This window comes from Condylura cristata, unplaced genomic scaffold, assembly GCF_000260355.1.
Source record: "Condylura cristata isolate star-nosed mole 26May11 unplaced genomic scaffold, ConCri1.0 scaffold00029, whole genome shotgun sequence".
In the NCBI taxonomy this organism is placed as follows: Eukaryota; Metazoa; Chordata; class Mammalia; order Eulipotyphla; family Talpidae; genus Condylura; species Condylura cristata.
The window spans coordinates 18,583,641-18,609,274 of NW_004567130.1; the positions used below are offsets into that span (position 1 = coordinate 18,583,641).

Genomic DNA, 25,634 nt, shown 5'->3' on the forward strand with positions numbered 1-25,634 from the left:
CACTGCCCGCTACCCCCTGCTCCAGAGGGAACCCGCCTCTGGGCTCCCAGCCTCGGGCACAGAATGCCCAGGTCAGCCAAGCACGGAAGGCTGACCGCTGCCATTATGGCCACCGGTGTCTGCACATCACAGAGAGCTTCACAGGGCCGGACAGGCCAACTGGCCGCCTGTGTGCTGCTGTGTACCAGTCACGTAAGGCATGTGTGGGTCTGCTGCTCCTGTCTCCCACTATGAAGTCAGGAGCTCAACTAGATATACCCCACTGTCGCTATTCTCATCCTCGCTATTCTCTCTAACAGGCAGGTGAGTGATTTTCCTGGTCTCTTGGCTCTCATAGCATGGCCCTAACGTTGTCAGCGGAGGAATCAAGGCTTAAGTCATGGGATGCCTGAAGGGTTTTCTGTGATATAAAATAGCGTGGTAAAACAGGAGAAAATGCTTCAGATGCTCCTGTCTGGACACATGGGTCATGAAGATTTCCTGAACTACCAACAGATTTCCATTAATACTAACTCACAGAAATAGTTAATAATTTTATCTTTCTGAACTTTAAAATTTGATAAATTTTTGTTAATAAATTAAAACAAAATTTGTTGACTATAGATAATATGGGATATAGCATATTATGAATAAACTGATGATTCTAGAAACAGCAGCGGGGGACTGTAATAGCAGGTCCTGGGGTCTTGGTGAGTCTCATAAGGAACAGAAAGAGCTACATGTATATTTGCTTGTAATGATGGATTATTCTCTTTCAATGTATGTTACAAGAATATTCCTTTTTCTGGGTTTTTTTTTTTTTTTCAGAGAATGAGACAGGATAATATTTAAAATCACAAGACGATTTCCTGTTGTTTGTCAAGCAAAGCACAAGGAAGTGAAGCAGAAAAAACAATACTATACAATTACGAACAAAATACAAAAGACAGGTCTACAAACGAAATGCCAGTTTTCAGTTCTCAGAACACGAGGACAAACAGCTGACCTTGTACGTGTCCACATAGCGGTCTTCTTTTTCTTTATGCTGAACAGCTATAGGCTTAGAGAGACTTCTGCAGAGGAAAAGACAAAGACAAATGAAGTGATTTCCTGTTTTCAGCATTAAGCTGCCTGATGTTTACATCCCTAAGTAAACAATCAGCAAAATACATGGTCTTCACTCTTGTTCTTACACATGAAGATTTGCAACTACCAGTAAGGATAAAATTACCATTTAAACATTTGGGTTTTTAATGCAGGCCATTCCGGCGGTGCGAGGTGGCCTCTCACTGTGGTTCTATTTGCATTTCTCTGGCTCCAAGGGATGCTGAATATTTTTCCATACACCTGTTGGCCATCTGCACTTTCTTTCTGGAGAAGTCTTTTTAGTCATTTTACCTGTTATTTGACCGGACTGTTACTCTACTAGCAACAACCAATGCTGGTGAGGGTGTGCAGAAAGAGGAGTTCCCCTGCCCTGCTGGTGGGGTGCAGATGGGTCCGGCCACCATGCACAGTGGTGTGGGGTCCTCAGGCCACTGCGAATGAACCGCCACGTGGCCAGCAATTCCACTCCCGGGGACCTACCCAAAGGACACACACACATCAACTCAAAAGCACTCCTGCACCCCTGTGCTCTCTGCAGCGCTACTTAATAGTAGGTAAGCTTGGACACAACGCCAATGCGCCAATGCCCCAAACTAGCCGGCTGGATCAAGAAGGCGTGGTGCACACACACAGTAGGATACTACTCAGCAATCAAAAGACTCAGGTCTCTCACAGCAACATAACTGGAGCTCAGTGGAATAAGCCAGAGGGGAAAAGAAAACTATCAGTAGGATGCAGGAGGAATGCAGGGAACTGAATAAAGGATCAGGAAAAAGAAACCCCAAATGAACAGGCAACTATAAATCAGAGCCAGTCTGCGGGGGGGAGGGATCAGAATGAGGGCAGGAGGGACCGGGGCTGGGTGACAGTGCAGGGTGAGCTGGTGGGGGCTCCATGAGGACACACCTGAGAGGGGCGAGCAAACATTGTGCAAATATGAATGATGCAAAAGTTGTATAAATTAATAAATTATAAAAAATAAAAACTTAAGGTAGAGTTTTCTGTACGATTTTTAAATTTTATTTACTTTTTATTCACGATGCACCATTATTTCACAAGCTTGATTGTTTCTCCCCTTAGACGGGCCACACAGCTCTCAACTAGAGACTAGAAGGACAGCTGAATGCTGACAAGGAATGAGGTACCCTAGAAGGTAGATGGCCTTCATTTCTTTCTCACGCAAGTAGCAGACATACACAAACTGAAGGCCATTCCAGATGCATATCTTCAGTGACATGGCAGCCAAAGTGACATTGACCTTGATTCAAGCAAGACACCTTTGCTGTAAGAGGGGACACCTGAGCATGAACTAGGGACTAGAGGACACGACTGTCCACTCTCCTATGTGTGAGCAGTGGCACCAGAGTTAAAGTAAGGAAGCTCTGCTGTCTTAAGAGACATATACGGACAATACAGGCTTGGCACGACCAGATACCTGTGATTCATCTCAAATAGGAAAAAGAAAAGAAAGACGCACACGCTTGGCAAAGTTTTTGTAACCTTTTTTGGTGGGTCATTACATGCTCATTCCATTTTTTTGTGCATGTTTGAAAATTGTCATGGGAGGAACTTTAGTGAAATAAACACAGTGTACAGTGCTCTGACGAAGCCGCAAGGTGACGGTGCCCGCAAGTACCTGTAGACTAACGGGTCGCCGAGGTCAAGCGTCTCGCTAACGTAGTCCGCAAGTATAAATGGGAAGACTGGGTACTGCATGAGATCGTTGAAGGAGCGGCCAGCATGCTTGTTTAAGTGAGTCAAATACTCAAAGTTGGTGATTTGCCCAGTGTACCACAGGTTCGTCAGAGCGGTGATGTTGCCGTACTCCAGGAGGTTGGGGAGGTCGTTAGTCAGCACCCCGTGGTACACATCATCACGCACCTACGAGGACAGGAGACAAGGATCTTAGTCTTTGACTCCTGCCACTTTCCTCCAAAGAGTTCACGTGTCGCAGGCTGGGTACTGATTGCCAGGCCAAGAACACACTTTCTGCCCAACGCTAGCAGCTGGAGAACTGAGGCCCAGATCTAGGTCTCCCTCCGAAAGCTGAGCTCTTAGTCATGAGGTTTGCTGCTGCACAAGTCTGCTTATGAGTGAAGAGATGGTTTGTATAGAAAAGTCTGCTACAGACATACTTCTTTTCCTTGAAGCGTGATGCAGAGCGCACGCTTTTCTGAGCTAGCACTGTCTCCTCCTTAAAGCTTCCTAGTGCAGTTACTGCACCTGTAATATTTGGGCACTAAAATGTATTTCATAGAAATGAAATAAAATATGCTGAGTAAAGTAGGTTATATGCTTTTCACTACTGATTGAAACTAACGTTTAAACTTCTTTTTATAGCTTCATATAAGTTTTATCATAAAAAAAGAGTATTCTGATTTCTCGCAAAGCAATTAAATGATCTTCGGGAGTTAAGTAGGAAGAAAACAGACAAGCCAGGTCTTCGCTACAATAAAGTCTGAAATACCCATCTTGAATGTGTGGTCTCAGGCACAGAAAATGTGCCGCAGGCACTGACGACCAGAGCCAGGATGGAGAGGAAATGAGAAGAACAGGAATGCAGGTGTCGCCAGGACGGGCATGACGACAGCTTTCGGAACCCAAGACTGTGGCCTGGCTGAAGACGGCCTGGCAGGAGACAAGGGTGTCCATTCCTACCACTCTACTAAGCACCGCCTTGGGGCCCTAGCAGGAGCCATTAGGCACGAGAAAGATAACAGGGCCGCTTCAGGAAGGAAGAGGGAAAGCTAACTTACACAGAGAACCCAAAGGTGCCACTGGAGTACTAATTAAAAATAAACCAGTTCAGCTCAGTGAAAGGGTACAAACTCAATACACAAAAGTTAGTTTCCTTCTTATATGCAAACAATGAACAGAAGAAGAAGAAATCAAGAACATGAGCCCATTTAGAATGTGGACGGAAAGAACCCATACCGCACTGAGAGCAGCTAACTGCGAAGACCCAAGGAGATGAGGGGTTCACTGTGCATGTTCAGTGCGGAACGGCCAATGAGACATCAATGGGAGAGGCCCAGGAAGGAGCTACATGGAAGAGAGTGGTGATTAGAGGGGCTCGGGCTGTGCTATCACCTGTACGCTGGTTAAAGCCAAAAGAGTAGACGAGAAGAGAACGCGTCTGAGGAATGAGCCTCACTCAGAAGAGGCTTCTACACGCCCGACCAGGCCGGCCCGGCTGCTGGATCGAAGCAGGACTGAGAGAGAACCCGGAGGCCCACAAGGAAAGTTTGGTTTATTATTGTTTTAAGAGAAAGGAGGGTCAGCTGGTCAAATGCTCCTGATAGTTCAAAAATGAGGACTAACAATGTCACAGGGCTTAGCAGCAGGGAGGTCACTGGTGACCCCGTGCAGAGAGGCTGCGGGGGGGCACGCACCACCGACCTGCCCGGGGGATGGGGGATGAGAGGGGACACCTGGCCGCAGGCACGGTGTCCAGAGAGCGGACAGGGCACAGCTGGGGGCTGGGCAAGAAAGGGTTTCGCCACAGCAGAGCCTACCAGCAAGGCTGTAACCACTTCTGTGCTTCTCATACACTCACTCATGCAGTTTTTACAGATCCAGCCACTTTGGGGAATCAGAGTTTAAGACGGTTTTGGAGGACAGACAACCAAGGAGCACTTAACTAGTACTGAGACACGGGGCAATTTAAAATTCACAGTAACAGTGAACTGATGTTTAAATAAGCTACATCTTCATATAATCATTGAGTCCAGTCACTCTGGCCCCATGACCCTTCAAAAATACACCTGCCAGCAAAGCTGAGTTCACCTTGGTGTTATCGAAGGCCAACAGGAGTGTCCTGCCATTGGTCAGGAAGATCTCTACAGCGTTATCTCGCAACTGCCACCAGCGCTTGTGAACTTCTTTAATCTCTTCGTATGTCCAAGAAAATGAGGCTGGCTCCAGCTCCCCCTGGAGGTTCTGAGACAAAGGAAATAGATGGAAGTACACAAAAGATAAATAACCACTTTACTTTTATATCTTAAAAATATATAAAATTAAAAAATCTTCCTCCTGTGGCAAAATGACAGATAAGATTCTGAAAACCCCCCCACTATGAAATACTTCAAAATGGTAGATGGAATTTAAGAATTTTTTAAAATTAAGAGCTTAATTTTTAAAACAGACTTTTGCAGCAGTTTTAGATTTACAGAAAATTGAGAAGGTATTAAGAGTTCCCATGGAGCCCATCTCTGCACCCTGTTGGTTTATTATTTATTACTTTTTTTTTAAAAGATTTATTTGCACACAGAGCTGCGGTACAGGCTAGAGGGGCAGGGACTGTGAGAGGCTTCACCAGAGACAGAGTGGGGAGCAGAACAGGCAGATCAACAAAGTACACTGCTGAGGGGAGCAGCAGGCGGGTCAGGAGAGGTCTGCCGTGCCATGTGGTCACCTCCGGGGCAGGTGGGAATCGAACTCATGCGGAAGTGGCTTTAGCTTCTCAGTGTTGTGCTTTAACTTCTGCGCCACCAGGGATGGCTATTACTTATCTTTTAGAAAATATTTATTTATGCACACAAGAGCTGGGGTGCAGGCCAGAGGTGTGGGGGTGAGAGGACTCCCCAGAGACAGACTGGGGAGCAGAACAGGCTAATGATGTACACTGCTGAGGGAGCAGTGGAGAGGTCTGTTACGCCCTGTGGGTCACTCCCTGGCCAGGGATGGACTCTCGCTGCAGGGGCTGTCAGTAGCTTGACAGTGCTGTCTTTAATCCCTGTGCCACCAGGGAGGGCCTGTTCACTTATTATTATTAACCTCTTCCACTGCTGTGTTTCATTGTCTTTACAACTGATGAGCCAATATGGAATATTTTGTTTTTATCTGAATCCCACAGTTGTCATCAGGGTTCAATCTTGCGTCTCACCATTCTATACACTTTGATAAATGTTTGAAGAAATGTACTCACCGCTACAGTATCACACAGAATAAAATCCCCTAGTGTTCATCTATTCACCTCTTCCTGTCCCTGAAACCACTGCTCTTTTCACCAACAGAAAGCTTTTCCCTTTCTACAACACCATGTAGCTGCAGCCAGGCCGCAGGCAACCTGTTCGGGTTGTCTTCTTTCCCAAGCAAATGTTCTGTAAATGTATAGCTGAGTTTGCAAGAAAGTAAGGGAGAGAGATCTCCAGGAGTTAGAAATAGAGAAATTTGAACACGGTAGGAAGAGGAAGTGATACTTCGGCCACTTCACTGGGTGGGTGCATGCGTGTGCATGGGTGCACACCCCAGTTTCAGGGGCTGGGCCCGGCCCAGATCACAGGGTAGAATTGAGACGCCTTCAGGGAACCGAACCCATGAAGGGACGTGCTCCTCAGAGAAAGCCAGACAGACATGGCCCTCAATAAGGAGAAGGAACCGGGAGCCTGTCTCTGGGCCTGGGCCTGGGCCTGGGCCTGGATGGAGGATGGAAGAAAGCCTTTCTCAAGAGTGCGTCACATGGGCCTGCCCTCGCTGGCGTTCCTAGGGCTCGGAGCCATCCCTAAGACAAACCAAGCCTCTGGAGGGGCACCGCAGACACCCCAGTCCAGCTGGCGAACGCAGCCCTGGTTGTACTGCCAGCAAGCAGGCCTGCATCATGGCTGGAGTCACAGCAGGAGGAGGTGGCCACCAGTGGCTGCCTCCCGCTGTATGGATGCGGCCTGCGGGCCCCCTGAGGAGCCTGGCGTTCCGGGCCCGAGGCCCTCTGGCTCTCCTGTCCTCAGGCCCCACAGCACAAATTCAGAGAAAACTTTGAAAAACATCTACATCTTTCCTAAACTGCAATTAAACACATGAATTAAATGAGTCAAAGTTTTAAAAGAAAAATAATGAAAAGTTACCAAAGAGAAAGATAAGTTTAAAGTAGTTAGAAAAATAATAAAGAAATAAAATGTTCCTGTCCATCTTTTCAAACACCCTCAGCCTTGACTCCTGGCAGTTTCCCACACGGACGGCGCAGCCCCGCTGGTGACTCACAGAAAGCCACAGCGATGCTGAGCACTTGGCTGCTAGGCTGCCGTGACTTCGTCACTTCAGCTACTGAGTCTTTCGGAAACCTGTAGTTTTAAAAATCTGAATTGCCCTGATCTATGTGCTTTAATGGAACCCAACTGATTTCTGGAAGTAAAGGCAGAAAATATATTACAAATAAAAAGATCTAATAAAAACGTAATATTCTCACTTTTTAAACTCAATTCCTCATTTAGCGTCAGTATTCGCCACTCAGTTTAACATAGATCAAGAATCTATGGGCAAAGTATTCCACCTAAAATAAAAATGTACTAGGTAAAAAGGGGTGAGAGATATTTGCACAGACATTTGAAATACAAGACAGAAAACTCCTGTAAGAAAGAAGAAGGAACACGACAGCAGTGCAGAGGAAGGAAAGACTCTGCTGTATGTTTCCAGCCGGAGTATTTTAAGAGAGTTTACAGGAGGGAACTGCCATGCTCAGACTCAGAAAAAAGCTGGCTCTTCCTTCAACTACTAATACCCTTGGCTGCTAAAAGATACGTCTTGAAAAATAGTAATTGCACATTTACCAACGTGGACAGATGCAATGGCGATTGCTAAACAAACCTCGGAAGAATACATTTTTCTTCTCCCATGCTTTTCTGGCTGCCTCCCGTCACAGACCCATGCCTGGGAGGACGTCACTTCCCAGCAGGAGAGACGGGGCGCCGACTCGGCTGCATCAGGTGTTTTCGCGAATTTTAAACGTTGTTTTATAATCAAATTTTCTGTTTTCACTCAGCTATGTGATCACCATTAATGCATACTCAATCTTATTTAGTATATCCTTAGAATTACTGGTTTTAGAACTTTTCTGAAACAAAAGTCCTATTTCTTTTATTAATGGCATCTCAAAATAGTATTTTAATAGGATTATGCTAGTTCAAATGGGCAAAACAACTTTACAGAAAAGTGACTTGTAAATATTTTCTGACTATTATCAGTATTTCCAGGAAAAACTTAGATTTGTAGGCTAAGGGAACATCAAGATTACCTAAGCTCCTCAATTATACAATCTTCTCTGTTGTTGAAGGCATGTACACATGAGAGCAAGCTGGGAGATTCGGAAGCGCCTGTCTGCGGCCCACGGGCAACCATGAGACTGGCTGCTATGGGTGGGATGGATGGGAAGCCTGGAGGGCTGGTGCTGCTGCTTTCTTTTTAATTGTCCTTTAAGAATATTGGAATTCAGATCAATCTACAGAGGGCGAAATGAACTCTGGCAGTTCTGTCGGCTTCATGATTATACTGAATTTATTATACATTTTGGGAATTTACAGATTTACTTAAGCGCCAACCAGCATCTACTTACCGAACTTTCAATGGTGTCAGAAGCATTATCTTCCACAAAATACATTCCACATTTGCCTGCGGAAAATAATTTGTATGAACTTTAAGATGTACATGCTCCATCAACAGTTACGGCTAAAAGCACGACCTCTGGATTAAGACAGCCGAGAAAGTTTACACAACCGAATGGCATATTAATGTGCAAAAAAAACAAGCTCAAAAAGGCTGCCAAATAGTCAAGAACAAAATAAGGCAAATGAACGTGAGAAAAACTTCAAAACAGGACTTACCCAGCAACAGCTCACCGGCAGTCTCTCGAGATGGCGCTACACTGACGCATCTTCGATTCACTCTGTCAAAACGGGGGCCAAGGTCGGGGTAAGCGTTCTGACCAGTGTCAGGGAGCCCAACTTTCATTTTATCGAGTAAAGGAGGTCAGCAGAGCAGACTAGAGTTTCAAAAGCATGAGCTGTCTTGTCAAAACCCACCTAGAATGTTCTACCATCTTTGAATATTGTAGCAGAGGAGAAAATAATCAGAACTTTTAGAAAAGGCTAATAATCCCTACATCTGCTGTGCAGAGTGCGGGTTCATCTACATTCCAGTAAATAAGCAAGCTGTGCTTCATGCCTGACGCTTCACACTTGTAAGGGAAGCCTATTATTCTTGGAAAAAAAGGTGAGAGTCAGAAAACTTCCCTGATCTTCAGTCAGGCTACTTATCTTCCTTTGAGCCTAGTTTTTAGTTGTTAAGTGAACAGCACAGCAGTGCTACCACCGTGATGACGGCGGTCACACCATGCCCTCAACAGTGGCCCGGCATTCACCTTTGGGTGCTGCCACCTTCCCTGGGCAACAGACCCCACTGGGAGGGACAGAGGCTGTGCGCCTCGCCCGAGACCCGCGAGCTAGGAGAGCAGGGAGCGGGCTTAGCCTCGGCCCTGCTCCAGGTGACCCAGGGGTGCCACGGGCAGGACTGTCCACGTCATGGACATGCTAGAAGACCAACATAAAAGCGCTAAGCCACCAGCGGCCGAGCACAGGCTGCAGGCGCTGATGGTCCCTTTCACGTTTTGGTCATCCATCCTGGCACCGTCTTGAGCCATGTTTCGGACCTCCCCAAGCCAACAGTGAAAGCAGCATCCAACTGAATACCCCATAGCCACTGCAGGAAGCTACTATACCTCATCGCCTTCAGCAAAAGACAGAGGGCTTATGGTGTCAAATTTACCTTATAGACTCACTTGCAGCTTTGTCTTTTACAGTAGAAGAGAGAGAAGAATGAGTTTTGTCTTCAAATAAGTAAGAGAGGGGTGGTTTGACCACGTCTGTGGGGAAAAAGTCCATGTTAGCTCTGTTAGGACCACAGCCGTCTGCTGTATGCACAAGCTCAGTGAAGAACTACGGTACCTTCTGGCTTTTGCCTGTCCCTGAGGAGATACTTATTGGGGATGGTTAAGTAACACCTCTGCAGACGCCGCCGCTCTCTGTTGGGCCCTTCTGTTGGGTCCAGCTGCCAGGACGTTGGGTAGTAGGTGGGGTCATACCAGACCGCTCTGCAAGCAGATGAGAGAGTGCTGGAAGAGGTCACCTGAGGTGCTTACAGCTTTCAAAAAGAACTGTTATAAGCGCTAATAAATAAACGAGAATTTACCTACCTAACTAGAGCTGCAGACTCAACAGCTCAGCCTGGCGCCCCTGCCCAGAGGAGGAGCAGCAGGTCCGCTCCTGACTGAGTCTCCGGGCTCTGCCCCTCTCTTATTCCCGTTACATTAAAAACACGATGACTGGCCCTCCCTGGGGGCACAGCGGGTTAAAGCACAAGTTCAATCCCTGCCCACCCCAGAGTGACCACAGGGCACAGCAGACCTCTCCTGACCCCTGCTGCTCCCCTCAGCAGTGTGCTTCATCGATCTGCCTGTTCTGATCCCCACTCTGTCTCTGGGAAGTCCTCTCACCACCCCTGCTCCTCTGGCCTGTACCCCAGTTCTGTATGGATAAATAAATAAATCTAAGAAAAAAACCGAAAAACACGATGACTGTGTCCTAGTGCTAGGCTGTTCTCCTGTGGCTGTTAGCACGAAAAACTTAACAGCAGGAAAGGTAACTGCGGCATACAAAGGTCTTACAAAACCTAGTGGCCTCTAGGAACCCTGAATATTTTTCCAGGTGTTCATTAGTTTTGTTTCACAGGAAGACTGTATTCCTATCTTTTGTTCACTCAAACTTTTGGGATCTTAGCATTCTCCTTTCAAGTCTTTAAAGATATTTTTAAGCAATATAGATATTAGCTAATATATTTTCATTATAGTTAAGCACATCGGGAAGATGGAAGCTGTGACTCGCTCACTTCTTCTCTGCAGTTTCTTCCATTGCATCTGAGCTCAGAAGTTTACCCACCAGAGTTGGTAAAGAGCCTGTTTTCCTGTTTGACACACTTTCTCAGTCTAATTCTTTAATTCACCTGGAATCTGATTTTCTGTATGTCTGCTGTATTTTAGCAGCCCAACATCGTACTAATTAGTTACCTTAGGCAAATTTAGAGAATACTAAATTTTTTCCCCATTATTTCGTGATAGATGTTTTAAATTTTATTGCCGATGTTTTAGGCACTTAAGGGGGTGCTACACCTTTTTCTGGAGTGAAAGGCGTTAGCCTCGGTGAAGACACAAGCAAGGCAAAGACACCGCCACGCTCACCTGTCGTGCGTCAGTTGCTGAATGAGCTCCTGCCAGTGCCTGCTGGCACTCAAGCCCACTTTATACGCCCCTCTGATATGCTGGATCACCTTCTTCCTCTCCATTCCCTGGGAGAGAGACACTGCCTGGGTGACATCTGCAGCTATTTTGGATATTTCCTTCGATTTTGAATGGAGACGCTGAAAGAGACTAAGCACACACTGTCGTCCACAAGTTAAGGGTCCGAGGCCCCTTCAAAGTGTGTCAAAGCGCGGCCCTTTGCAGCTAAAGTGTATGTGAAATCGAAAGGAGCCCTAACCCCGGCGACTTTGAGAGCGCACCAGAGCCTACCTTTGTTGATTATTCTTAACTGTTTTCTGCCAGCTGGCTTTATTCATATCTTCTTCGGCTTCGTATTTCTTTTGTTCCTAAAAGATTTAGATAACAGCGTGCCAGTAAGCTGCAGCACCGTTTTCACTGTCATAGTGCCCATAAACTAACTTAGAAGCCCAGTTAACTGAGGAGAAACACTGTCCTCGAGGAGCAAGCCCGAGCCTGGCCACCCAGAGCTGCCACCCATCACCCACGCTGGCTGCCGCCGCTGCCGCCACCAAGGCTGGCGGAGTTAACCTGCGGCCGAGAGTGGCCATTCTCACAGCTGCTGACTGTTTGGATTTTTTAACCTGCAACTCAAGCTGGATGCTTCAACCTGCTTGCGCCAATAAGGGTCTTTCCTTCACTGGAAGCCCCTGTCAGTGGATGGCCGCAAAACAACACTCTGGGAAATACCGCTCCTTCTCCACAGTAAAAAGCAATATGAAGTAAGAAAGCTACCATGTCAGTTCCATCATCAGTGATCACTTATGATAAAAGCCACGTTTAATCAATTTAAAATCATAGTTAACGAGCTCTCCTAGGAAACCATTATGATGTCACTGACTCACCTCTTTGATCAATTTAGTAAGATCTGCTTTCGCCGCTGCCCCAGCAGGAATGCACTTATGACCGCATAATTTTAAAGCATTCATAAGCAAGTCTGCTGTGTCCAGTTCTTCTTCAGTCAGTTCATCCTGGTGATTATGTATCAATTCTGACAAATACAAAGCTAATTTGGCGCCATGCTTAAAAAAAAAAGCAGTATTTTAGTTTCTTACATTTAAATTATCTGCTAGTTAAATCAAATTATATTGGTTTATTTGACTAAATTGGCTTAGAAGGTTCAATTCTGGGCAGAACTGAAGAAATCTGACCCTGCACTGTCTCCTTGGTGACATCAGGGTGTATGAGAACTTTGTGAGGCATGATGATGTTATGCTAACACAAGAAACAGGCTGTGACTGCCATAATTGACTTGAAAATACTGCAGAATCAGAAGTAATGCTAAAATACTGGCAGTTGTTAAATGTAGGTAATGGTTTTATGGTATTCATGATAGCACCAGTAGGCTTGAAACTTTATATTGTAAACACAAAAACAAAGCAAAAGGAAGAAAAAGAGGTAAAAAGAAAGAAAGGAGGCAAGAGGAAAACAAGGCCAAGAAAGAGGAAGGAGGGGAAGAAAGAAAAGAACGGAAACAAGCTTGGGAGAAAGGAATTCCATAGAGAATCTGGGAGAGGCAGCCAGCAAGTAAGCCTGGGCCCACTGAAGGAATCTTAGTTCTGCTCACAGAAAAGTGAACTGGTAGGAAAACTTTCATCTCAACCTTAATTATGTTTATTTATTCTTTTCCCTTGGACTGCTTAGAACAGAAGACAGTTAAAATTTCAGGTATAAACCGTTCAGCGTTTTATTACTCCCTGGAGAGAACAAAAGGTGAACGAGAGCTCAGCTCCTAGCTGTATGAGCATGTCCGGGGCTGGTTGCAGACCTAACCCGCTGCGTCACCAGGGCGGGCCCTGAGTGTCTTCTTACGACGAGACCCTGCAATCACAACCAAGGGCTGTGGCACCAGCCGCTGCCCGTACAGCACAGCCCGAAGCGAGAGCTCGGTCCACGGCTGAAGTGCCCTGGTGAGACACTCTGACTGACCGCTACGGTTACAGCAGACATTCATTTTGACAGTTTACACAACATGCAGAATATTACTTAAAAATTTTGCATTGATACAAACGTCACTGCATTTGGCGTATGACATTTTAAACTGGGAAAAGTATTAAATGTCAACAATGGATTTGGAGACGATTACATTTTGGGTGATAATTTAGATTAACACACTGAATCATAGCATGTCATTTCCCGGCATGCTGTGTCATGTCCCCCAAGTGTCAGAGGAATAGGCGCAAAGGTGAGACCTGCAAAAGCACATTGTAACTCAAGTCAGGAGATGCTGCTCTATGACCAGAAGGTAAAAATGGACAGATGCTCTATGGGTAACAGGCCTGATGAGTTGGCAATAAGCCAAAATGGAAGTGACCAGAATATTTCTGTATATGTGGTTTAAAGGTAATGTTCTAAATATAACCCTAAAAATACTTCAGTTAAGCATTCGATGACATTCTAAAATCATCTTGAAAAACTCTCAGAAATGTTTTATTCTGCACATCCAAGGAACATGATTCTCTGAACACCGAGTTGTTTACGGCATCTCCCACCTCATTTAACATTTTCTGATGAATCACTCATGGCTCACAGCTACTGAACTAGAAATTATTTGGACAGTTGTGAAAACAGTCTCATTTCCTCCTTCGAGAGGCTGACTTAAGGAATTAAATCTATCAAGCAAATTTCTTAGAGAGCAATGAGATGCCTAATGAAGTGTTCCACGCAGACCGGAAAGAAACGGAAGGTGTCAAGGTGGCACAGAGAGAGCTGCGTGTGGAAAAACAGTTTACTTTCAGCTGTTTTGTACAATTTTACATTTCGCCACAAGTTTTTACTAATCTGTGGGTACTGAAACACTTACCTGCAGTGATGGGCTAAGGCAATCTCGCAGTATTTCTTGATGATTTGGTTCACGAACGATGTCAAGCACTTGCTTTCTCTCATGCGAAGGGTGCACCGGAGACAGCGTGTGCACCAGCAGTCTGCCCAGCTGCACACGGAAGGTCTCCTTGCAGGAGCACAAGATCTTCTTCCACTGCTGCCTGGGCCCGCCAGCCTTACTAGGACCCTTAGAGCGAAACAAGAATGAATTAGCACCATCTACAGGTAACCATGGGGCATGTTTATACCAGATTTTGACAAACAATCAAAGGAAGACACAAGACATCATACCAGTGGGTGCTTAAAAGACATGGACATATACCAGTGTATACAGGTGCATTAAGCAAAAGAGCCAAAAGGTGGAAATAATCCAAATGTCCATTGGTGGATGAATGGATAAAAACGTGATATTGTGGAGGATTACTGTAAAAAGGAACATGGTTCATGATACATGGTTCAAAGTGGTTGAACTTTGAAAACATGGTACATGAAATAAGCCACACACAAAAAGGCAGAAATATTAAATAAGGAGAAATAACACATGATATGTATTAGGTAGCTGGAAAGTCAAATTCACAGAGACACAAGGTAGAATAATGGCTATGGGGGAGGTAGCAGGGTTGCTGGCTAATGGATACAGACGTTAGTCTGGGATGATGAGAAGTTCTGGATATGAACAGCAGTGATGGTTGCATGAGAGTGTAAAGGCAGTTGGCACCCTTGAATTCTGAATTATATCCTTAAACATGGTCAAAAGAGCAAATTTTATGTTATGTACACTCTGCCACAATTAAAAAAGAGAGAGAACGATGAAGAAGCTTAAGTCCTAAATCACTTAACATGACCTACGGACTCCCCTCCCGCTATCTTTGTGGTCCTCAGTCAGACGGACTCTGGGACGCTTCTGGAGGTGACACCACAGTGGCAGCCCAAGGAAAACCCCAAATTCAATTCAAACTTGCACTGGTGGGTAATGGTAGAACTGGGAAAACTATATTCATGAAACGCCACCTCACTGGTGACTCTGAGAACAGGTATGTAGATGCCTCGGGCACTGAGACCCAACCCCTTGGGTCAGCACCGGCAGAGCCTGGAGAGACCAGTGAGTGGGAAACTGCAGCTCGAGAGACCTGGGCGCTGAGGCGGTGATTTCAGCCAATGCCAGCATGTGCTTCTAATATGCCATGTAACATCAAAGGTTATTTCGGGGCTTCCCGGATGTTGCGAGGGGCTAAGTCTCAGCACCGTGAAGCTGCCTGCAGCCACGGCAGCACAAGTTCGATCCGGCCAGGGAGTGACCCCAGGGCGCAGCAGACCCTTCCTGTCTTCCTGCTGCTTGCCTCAGCAGTGGGTCTCAGGAGCTCAGCCTGTCTGCTCCCTACTCTGTCTCTGGTGAATCCTCTCACCCCCCTGCACCTCTGGCCTGCACCTCAGCTCTTGTGTGCACATGTAAATCTTAAAAAAAAAAAAAGGCCATTTATGAGAATCTCTACCTGGAATGGGGAGCTGGCATGTGTGAGGCCTGGCACATGCCAGCATGCCGTGTGGTGGCACAGTAGATACTAAGACAGGAAAGTCAACGCAAGTGCACTGTCTTCCCTGAAAGAAGGATCTTCAGTGTTAGCACATTTCTGCAACTTTGAGAAGGGCTGCCTTTGACTTGGCAGAAAACTAGCTGGGGATCCTCACGTGGGGCTCAGTGCCACGCCTGCACCTGTCCCCACACGGGCCCAGACCCAGCCCACAGCAGGTGGGCGCTACTTGCAGGGCGCCCTGCCAGCTGCCCCAGGAGAGGACAAGGGCCTGTGTCAGAACTGGTTCCCAAGGCAGCACGGGCCACTGCCTCCGCACCGAGCAGGGTCCTGCCCTGCCTCGGGGACGCTGAGGAGACAAGCAGGGCTCAACGTTGAGTGTGGAGGCTAAAAGCCGCTCTCTGGGCATCAGTATTCTGCTACCTTGGAGGCAGCTGCCCCTTCCATGGTTCAGACAGAAGACGTGATAGCCACAGCAGGCACCCCAGGGCGTGAGAGCGATCACCTTCTCCTTAGTGTTAGAGTTGGGATTAAGCTGTATTTCAAGTTAAAAAAAAGACCTAGCTTTTGTAGATTTTAAACAAACCAAAAAATGCCAAAACCACAGTAGATGTTTTTTCAGTATGAAAGAGAAATAGTCATAAGACCTGAATTAGAAACAGGCTGCTGAGCACAGCAGCCCCAATTTAAGGACTGAATGGAAGGGCTTGGCAACACTCCCCGAGACAGTCCAGTGAGGCTGGTGCAGTTCTGAACAGAACTCCTGTATCTGCAGCTGGAATCTGGTCATTCAAGAACTCAGTCTGAGTTGTGGAGACAGACCTCCAATTACTCCTGACTCAAAGGGCCCTGCGTGAAAGATTCAGTTAAGTGCAAACCACAGACAGAAATTTGGGTTTACATTTGAAGCTGGCATTCACGACCCGTGCCTTTGCCAGAAGTCGGCCAGTCTGGGGTGTTTATGGAGGGAACTGACTGATTTGCTCCCCTTGCTCAACTGTAGTGACCTACAGAAATCCGAGTCAGGGAACATAGAGCCTGACATGTCGATGTTCCCTGTGCAATTCTGAAGATACTGACTGCTTTTAAGCCAAGTTTAAATGTCACAGTATTTCAGACTAATAATTCAAATTACTTATAAAGTCCTTTAAAGCTGAGTTATTAAACTTTCCCAGGAATCATCAAAACCCAACTCGGCTGATGCTTACTAAACTCCAGTATTGGAAGGTGCTGTCCAGGTTACACACTTGGAAACCAGGGGTGTATGAGGGACCTTCCAGGAGAGGTAAATCAGCAATACTTGGCACTCCTTGATTCAAAAAATAAAATTGCCTGAGTTTTAAAAAATGGTGTGAAAGCGTACAAATATGGTCTTGAAAACATAATACAGACACACAAAACCTTTACTCATTTGCATTTTCCATGTAATTAATTTACTTACAATAGATACTTTGAATCCTTCTACCAGATATGTGAACATTTCTTTCTGAAATGGATTGAAAATGAAAGGTTGTTCCTGATGAGTGTTTTCTTCCAAAGTTTCGTTCTGGGAAGCCGAGGTCTTGCACTGAGTTGCATTTTCTGGAGTACTCAAAATGTCAATAATGTCTGGATTAAATTCTTTGAATTAAAAAAATTAAAATTAAAGAGAGTCATATCACCAATACCACACTATCACAAATGGTAATGATGCTGGTAAAAACATTCTCTTTAATCACTAGTTCAGTTATCAAAACATAAATGTGTATAGTGTAATCGACTAGAGATTAAGCTATAACTAGAAAAACTGCACTCCTATAAAACAATCTAGGAATTTAAACACATCTATGTGAATAAGCAACTCTAAATCCAGTCTCTAGCTCACTAATGATGATGCAGTTGAACTGCAGAGCAATGAAGCTGAGGCTCTTGCAGCCCCACGATGTGCAAGTCACAGGAAGGACACAGAGCTTACTTAAGCTTGCCCACTAATGCTGCACACGAGATAAAGATGATTCAGTCTGAGATTCAGCCTGAGAGCTGGTGGACAAAGGAAAGCTGTTTTTTTTAAGGCTTAGGTGTATTCAGTGGAATACTACTCAGCAAGCAAAAAGACAAACTCGTGCCACCCACAAGCAATATGGAGCTGGAAGGGAGTATGTTCAGTGAACTAAGCCAGAAGGAAAGAGAAAATATCGGCTGGTTTCACTTATAGGAAGGATATAGGGGAACCATAAGTCAGAGGGAGGGAGAAGCACGGGGAGTGTGGTGAGGGTGCCCGGTGACCTGGAAGGGGACGTTCTGGAGACCACCCCTGAGAGGGAAGGCACACAAGCAGGCATGGCACAAAAATAAACAACAATGTAAAATACACATACATAAGTTGGAAAAAATACAGCTTAGGGGCACTGTGTTTTTAGAGTAATTATTGTTTCTAACAATTACTGTTTTCTATTTCCTGCCTTGAAGCCACTTGAACACATTGAGGATTTCATTTTGACTGAAATCTCGAGGGCTTCTGAGTGTATCTCTATGCATAATCTTTTAGTGGTTGTTCCAGGTCTATCTACATATCTTAAGCAACAGAGCAATTCAAATTGAAACCACAAAGCAATTCTACTCACAACTACCATGATGGTTAAAATAAGAAATAATAATGATTTCAAGTATTGGTAAGTGTGTGATGAAAACTGGATCACTCAGATGTTGCTGGTGAGAATGTAAAATTGTACGGAGACTCTGGAAAAGTTTGGCTGGTTTCTAGCAAAAACTCTATGGGCAACTGCCAGGCAAGCCAACGTTTACCCTCCTGGGCATTTATCCCAGAAAAACAAGGACTTATGTTCCCACAAAAGCCTGTGCACAGATGTTTCTAGCAGCCAACTTTATCTATAATAGTCCCAAATAGAAAAGAAGTCAAATGATTCTTCAACAGATGAGTGGTTAGCAAACTGGCCCATCCATGCTATGGAGTCATATTCAGCAAGACCAAAAAGGAATAAACTACCAAACATGCAACAACCAGGACACTCTCCAGAGGGCTACGTTGAGTGAAAAAGCCAGCCCTAACATTCTTGAAATGATGAAAATACAGAAATAAAAAATCCATCAGAGGTTGCCAGGGACGGGGGGTGGGGGAAAAGGGTGGGGTGAAAGTATGCAGGCTATGAAAAAGGCAAAGTAAGGAATCCTGTGGTGACAGAAATGTTCTGATTATTGACTCTATTAACGTCAATATCCTGGATTACAGTTTTTCCAAATCACTAGGGAAACTGGGGTCAGAGTACATGGAATCTCTGTAATAATAACTGCATGTAAAGGTAGGATTATCTCAACTGAAAGAAAAATATACTAGATGTCTGGCACTGTTTTAAACTCAATGGGAAGTTTAGGTCAGGATTTAACCCATTAACAAGTGAACTCTTACTCAAGATATTAGTTATAAATCAGAAATTCTTTTAATAGCATGGATAGTAAGAATAAGAATAATTTTGCTTAGGGGCCTCCCCGGTGGCACAAGAAGTTAAGTCTCAGCACTATAAAGCTGTCAGCAGCCCCTGCAGCACGAGTTCGATCTCTGGCCAGGGAGAGACCCACAGGGCGCAGCAGACCCCTCCTGTCTCTCTGCTCCCTCAGCAGTGTGTTCCAGTTTCTGCCTGTTCTGCTCCCCACTCTGTCTCTGGGGAGTCTTCTCACCCCTGCAGCTCTGGTCTGCACCCCAGTTTTGTGTGCATAAAACTTTTTTAAAAAAAGAATGCTGCCTAAAAGTTGGCAACGTAATTAGTTTCCTTTCCAATTATCTACTTTTAAGCCAGTATCTAACAAGAACATATTTCCTCTCTAGTCATACCGAGATAAATAATCCTGTTCACTGCCAACACGGCGAGTCTCTGTAGTCTCTGGGCCAGCTCCGCTTCTGTCGCTTGGACGGGATTCTCCTGGCTCATTCTTCGTTGCATCATCATATAGAGTTCATCACTTGCTACTGAACGCATTTTTACCAGAAGAGAGTCCGTCTGAGCAAGGGAAAATTTTCGAGGACCTTCAAGTACATAAGGTAAAACATCAAATATCAGATGAACAGGGATAAAGGAAACTCATTTTGGTGATTAACCCACTTAACAATACAACATTAATTCATACAAAGGGAAAGAAGGTGATTAAAAGAAAGCGGTTTCTCCCTCGTTAAGGAAATAAAACAGTACTTTTGATTTCAAAGGCCTAAATAAGAATGTTAACGCTGGTAATGTACCTTACCAGGATGAGTATCATTTGGCAAAATCCTGAAAAAGTCATATAATTGTAAGGATACAAGTAGTTCAGAACACTCTGACAAAGTATTTTCAAATACTGTTGTACTTCCTCATACTCCAAAACAATCAACAGATTTTAATCGCCTCTCATGTTTTATTTAGAACATTACACTATCTGGATCATTACCACTGTTGGATCTGCAAAGGAGTTTTGAGAAATGTATATAGTGACAGCACTGAAATCAGCCAAATGAAAGTGAGGCGATTAGGAAGACAAATGCAGTCCCAGTGATTTGCAGGAAGGATGATTTGCTGCATGCACGTCATCTGGAACTCAGCCCTAGGAAAGCATGTCCCAAGGATACTGCTTAGACACCCTGCACCGCTACTACACCTGCTCCATGAGGCACCGCAGAGGGAGCAGATTCAGGGGAAGGCGGCGGAGATGAGTCTTGGCTTAACGGCTGGAAGTTGAAAGGCATCAGAAGTTGGCCAAAATGACGCCTGGGTAGGTGAGGGGTAATGGACGCCTTCACGGGAACTGAACCTTTGTTTTAAGTTATGAAAACATGTGAGTTTACACAAATGCCTTTATAGACATTACCCATTATAGCTAGATTATGACAGGTTTAAACAACTCATCCTGTAAGACAAAGAATTTCATCGCACTTAGCCTACTATTTCAGGACATCAGTATTCTGCATTAGTGAATACATTTTGATGGACAGAGTCACTGTTGGGACAAAAATAAAGCAAAAATAACTCACATCTGGATATGAACTAAGGTACAGAATCAAAGAGGACACAAGCGTGAGAATGAGAAACACCAACAGGCAACATAAGCTATCTGCGCAGGTGACAGGCACACCTGCCTGTGTCAACAAAGGGCGAATTCCATCCGGACAACCAGTGACTCCAAGGCTGCCTGCAAAGGGGAGGTGGCCTAGAGGTCATCTTTTGGCATATATGAAGCTGTGCACGTATTACCGCCAGACCTGGGGAAGACAGGATTCTACCTGTGTCAAGAGAGGGCCAACTGGGACAGAAGCTCAAGGAGAGACTGCTTCCAGATATGAAATTAAAAAGGATACAGAGACGCAGTGACTTTAGTCATGCAGAGGCTTTAGCAGTTTGCTTACATAAGCTTTCCTTAGGCATTAGCTGAACATACTCTGGCAAGAAAATGTACATTTAACAGCCTTTCCCTACAGATAGATTTTTCACGTGGTTTTTAAGTTTGGCGTAGGACCGACCGTAACCAAGTGGTCATGTTCGGGTAGAAGAGAGACTAGGATCTAACACCCTTGCTCGTGGGGACTGCAGGGCCTCAGTGGTCGGTGTGGTGCGCGGACATGCCCCTGAGGAGGTGGAGGCGGCTGTCCATGAATCCTACTCAGTCACAATCCAACGTCGTGTAAAAACAGACAAATGACCAAACATTCACCAAGCGCCCTATGTGGAGACGTGTGTGTCCCCCTACAGACAGAGCTACACACACTCGTGTGCGGACAGAGTTGAGTGGGGGTAGTTATGCTTTCAGAATTTTGTATATGAACGTCATAGCAGATTCTGTGGAAAAAATAGGGATGTATGAAACTATCAGTATTTATTATTTGGTTCTATTTACTATTTATAGCACGCACGATGCCAAGTGCGCGTCACTGTGTCTGAGGCATCGTTTCTCCTGGCTGATTAGTGCAGTCATGTCTGACCTGAGCTCACCACTTGCTCTCTTGAACCCACTTCCTTCCTAGGAGCTACCCCGCCCCACCCCAACACACACACCCCTCTATGTGTGTCACGTCACATACTTAAACACTTCGGATGATTTTCCAACAGGACAGAATCTCAACTCCATACTGCGGCCTACATACCTGGCGCAGGCAGCCTCACCCAGCATCTTGCTGGCCACAAACGTGCTCTAGCACAGCTTAGACCTTCTGCTCGTGAACCATCACACAGGCCGTTAACTGCCTGCCACTCTCCATGGGTGTTTACCTGATCAGCTCATGTTTGCCCCCTCACCCTGCGCTGAACTCACCGCCTCAGGCCCCTCTGAGTGAAGGCAGGTTGCTCTGTCTTGATCTCTCTCCCTTCCCTCTACAGCCCTCTACAGTTCCCTAATCTCTGAAAGGCCAGAAGCTGTGTGTCTGTCGTTTTTTTTATCACTGCACAGCCAGCATTAACACTGTGCTCGGCATATTGAATGCTCAAAAGCTATCTGAATGAGATACCTGAATGGCACCAACAAGGAAGCAGCAGTTCCTAGGAGGAACTTTCTCAAGTTTAACTTTCAGTGCGAGGCTTTGTGAGGCTACCCGAAATGGGGTGTGAAGGCAGCAAGCATAGCAGGCAGGAATCCAATAGAATATGGCAGGGACTCTGGGCAGGAAGCACAGAGTCGCAGACATCGGGGAGGTATGCACGGGGAGGTATGCAAAGTTACCTCAATAAAAAAAGATGATAAGAGAGAAATGTTTAAAGAATGAATGGCAACAAAAATACTGTCAGTTCTCACCAGCAATGCTCTTCCCCTTCTGAAGTGTTGCATGGTGGGGAGCAGCAGTCACCTGGGACGAATCTGTAAGGTTTACGGAGTCGTGACTTGCAGTGGTTCTTATAAACTCCATGGCAGCCTGAAGTACCCTAAGCTGCAGCACAACCGCCATATCTGAAACAGAGGAGGCAAGAACAGCTCATAAGCTATGCGGTTGCCACGGTTTTATTTAACTGATTCTTACAGTCCTATAATATGAGCATTGCCAATAATGTTTCACTACACATAATTAAAAAAAAAATTACACCTGAAAGGGATCAGTGTTGTAAATCAGTGTTACTTTAATGAAAAACATTCATTAAAACTTTTTTATTAACGTGCCATTTTGATGGTAGCAAACTTTTTAACCTGTCTTTAAAAGCAATTTTAAAGCAAATTTACAAACAATCATAATAAAAATTTCCAACAGGAAAATACTAGCTCATATTTATTTCTTCTCATGTAACTTTTAAAAAATGGGCTTTTACAACAAGCATACAAAAAAATGTTCAACATCACTCGTAATAAGGGAGATGCAAATTAAAACCACAATGAGATACCACCTCGCCCCAGTGAGAACGGCACATCTTAAAACAACTCGCAACAACAAATGTAGGCGAGGATGGGGAGGAAAAGAAACTCTCCTGCACTGCTGGTGGGAATACAAACTGTTACAACCACTTTGGAAAACTGGAGGTTCCTCAAACTGCTAAACATGAGTTTCGATAAGACACAACAATCCCACTCTTAGGTATCAAAACACACAAAAACACTGATTCAAAAAGACACCTGCACCCCCATGTTTACTGCTGCTCTATTTACAATAGGGAAGACATGGAATCAACCCAAATGCCCAAAAGCAGATGACTGGATTATAAAAGATGTGGTACATATACACAATGGAATATTATAAAGCTATCAAAAAGATAAACATGCCTTTTGCAGCAACATGGATGGAACTGAAAGGGATCATGCTTAGTGAAATCAGCCATAAAGAAAAGGAAAAATACCAGATGGTTTACAGGGGTGGAGTGGGGGATGGGATCAAAACCAGTGAGGGGAGGGAAGTGCGCTGGACTATGGTGATGGTACACGGGTGATTTGGTGATGGGAAGCCCAAGGGGATTGCAATTGAGATGGAAAAATGCACAAAAATATGTAAAAATAAACTACTATAAAATAAAAAAAAAGTCTTCTTTTTAATGTTGATAGACATCATCACACAATTGAGGATAAATCTTCAAAGTTTCCTTAGGTTCAAATAATACTGTTGTTTACTTGCACTATAAAACTCCCATTAGAATTCCCAAAAATTAAATCTTACTTTGTGTCTTCTTGTTTTTGCTGTTTTGAAGGTGTCCGAGCAGTACAATAAGGTCCTCAATGACTCTAAAATACTGCGAGCCTGAGGAACTGCAAGCATGAACTGTAACTGCTATGAGAAGTTGCTGTATATCACAAGCAAGCAATGTGTATTCATTCAAGGGAATGCTAAAGAAAAAAAATAACAGTTTATTGCAAAGAGAACTAGTTTAAATTCCTGTTCTTCCAGGATTCACTCACTCACTCATGCATTCTTTCAACATTACACATGCTTATGTTATGACAGGTAATACAAATTCAATGCTGGGAACAGAAATAAGAAAAATAAGAACAACTTCTAATATGAAATATCAAAAAGCTTGTTCTTGCAAAGGACGAGACAAGTACAGAAATAATTATGTACACTAAATGACTGTAAACCTAACACCACTTTCTGTGTTTTATCAATTCCATGTGTTATAATCAAGACTGATTGTTTTGAGGAAATACAGTACTTTGCATTTCTCATATGCCTAGCACACAGGTCCTAAAAATAACTGGTGCCTAATAAAACTGGGACTGAATTGAGTACAAGACACTTTTCTTGTACTCAAGAGAGCCATTTGGCGAAAGAATCACTGACAGAGGCATGCACTCTCTTCTGTGAAAAATAAGATAATTCTTAATGCTTTAATATGCAATAAGATGGTATACCAGAGGTTTACATTTTAACATTATGGTAATAAAAATGCAATAGTGCATATCACAAGGCAGATATTTTTACAAAGGTACAAAGTCCAAGGAAAGTAAAATCTCCTAATATTTTTAAAAGCTGTTGGGCAACCTGGAGAGCAGCCATTTGTCAATGAGTCTTCAGGTGCTGAGAACTGCCTGAGGGTAGCAGATGAGACAGGTACCCCAGGGAGGCCGGCACGCTGAGCCCAGAGCAGTAGCCCTTGACACAGACTTACTCAGTCCTAAATGCTGTCCCTTACTAGCTGTGTGATGGTCAACACGTTGCTTTATCTCTCTGATCCTCAACTGCCAGGATGATATTTCTTTTAATACTAAAGTTTGGTAAATAAATTTGAAGATGGTTAAATTTCTTCTACTTGTTATCTGACTCCAAAGATCCAAAAATTGGTCATATCAATGGTTTTTCTCAACCAAATTTGGTTGAAAACACTGGGAAATGTGCCTTCCAAATGCACCTTAGTTTTGTCAGTTTTGTAGAAAGTTCTTTGAAAGTAGTGAGAAAAATCAAATGCTTTAATGTAAACTATTACTAAAGTTTCCCCTTCCTCCAAATATTCTCACCGTAGTTTTAAATGACACTCAACAGTTACCTTCTTCCCAGTCCATTCAGGGCTGCTGCTGTGTTACACAGCACATACAGCAGACCGTTGTCCAGCAACATATCTGCTAGCTTAGAGCAGGAATTTAGGAGCTGGAGGAGCAGCAGCAGAGAGTTGTGCAGGAGCACGTTGTCACATAGTGAGGTCTCTATTAGCCCCAAAATCGGGATGAGGGACCACTTCTGAAAAAGCCCCATATTTTTTACATCTTCCAGATCAAACCTGTAAGGATAATACAGTTATTAGAAATACTCAGACACTAGAAATAATTAACACAAAACAAGGAAAAATTTTTGGAATAGGAGCCATTTGCTTAGCCTGATATTGAGGATCTAAAAAAAAATTAATTTGGGAACAAAGATTCTTAATGTTTTTCAGAGCACAGAGCCCCCCAATAGTAAGACAAAACAGTGCTTCAAGTCTAGCCAAGGCAAATACACGAAAGAAAATGTACATGCAATTTGATAGCTTTAGTTGACTCACTTTAACCTGCCTGAGAACCTTTGGGCATCCAATGAACCCCTGGCTTTAGGGGGCTATGTAACAAGGGCACAGGAAAATAGTAATAGCAATAATAATAATTATTAATAATAATAATTATAATATTCAACAAAGTACTTGAGACAGGAACAAGGAAGAAAGAATTCTAGCAATTCCTCCCTGGCGGGAGGCCTGGCAGTCTCAGAG

General features: G+C 44.4%; 1 protein-coding gene across 1 annotated transcript in view; it reads right to left on the reverse strand.

Annotated features, from left to right (window-relative positions):
• The window catches only part of LYST (lysosomal trafficking regulator), a 94,982-nt gene that overhangs the window by 19,679 nt on the left and 49,669 nt on the right, over positions 1 to 25,634 (reverse strand). The window contains exons 25-40 of the mRNA XM_004691026.2: positions 24,939 to 25,169; positions 23,615 to 23,781; positions 22,273 to 22,425; positions 19,352 to 19,543; positions 16,964 to 17,142; positions 13,971 to 14,177; positions 12,013 to 12,189; positions 11,420 to 11,496; positions 11,090 to 11,278; positions 9,801 to 9,946; positions 9,622 to 9,718; positions 8,682 to 8,743; positions 8,414 to 8,469; positions 4,873 to 5,025; positions 2,723 to 2,967; positions 986 to 1,052 (exon numbers count right to left, since the gene is read on the reverse strand). Of these exons, the coding sequence (XP_004691083.1) occupies positions 986 to 1,052; positions 2,723 to 2,967; positions 4,873 to 5,025; positions 8,414 to 8,469; positions 8,682 to 8,743; positions 9,622 to 9,718; positions 9,801 to 9,946; positions 11,090 to 11,278; positions 11,420 to 11,496; positions 12,013 to 12,189; positions 13,971 to 14,177; positions 16,964 to 17,142; positions 19,352 to 19,543; positions 22,273 to 22,425; positions 23,615 to 23,781; positions 24,939 to 25,169 (2,398 nt within the window). The remainder of the gene's footprint in view (positions 1 to 985; positions 1,053 to 2,722; positions 2,968 to 4,872; positions 5,026 to 8,413; positions 8,470 to 8,681; positions 8,744 to 9,621; positions 9,719 to 9,800; positions 9,947 to 11,089; positions 11,279 to 11,419; positions 11,497 to 12,012; positions 12,190 to 13,970; positions 14,178 to 16,963; positions 17,143 to 19,351; positions 19,544 to 22,272; positions 22,426 to 23,614; positions 23,782 to 24,938; positions 25,170 to 25,634) is intronic.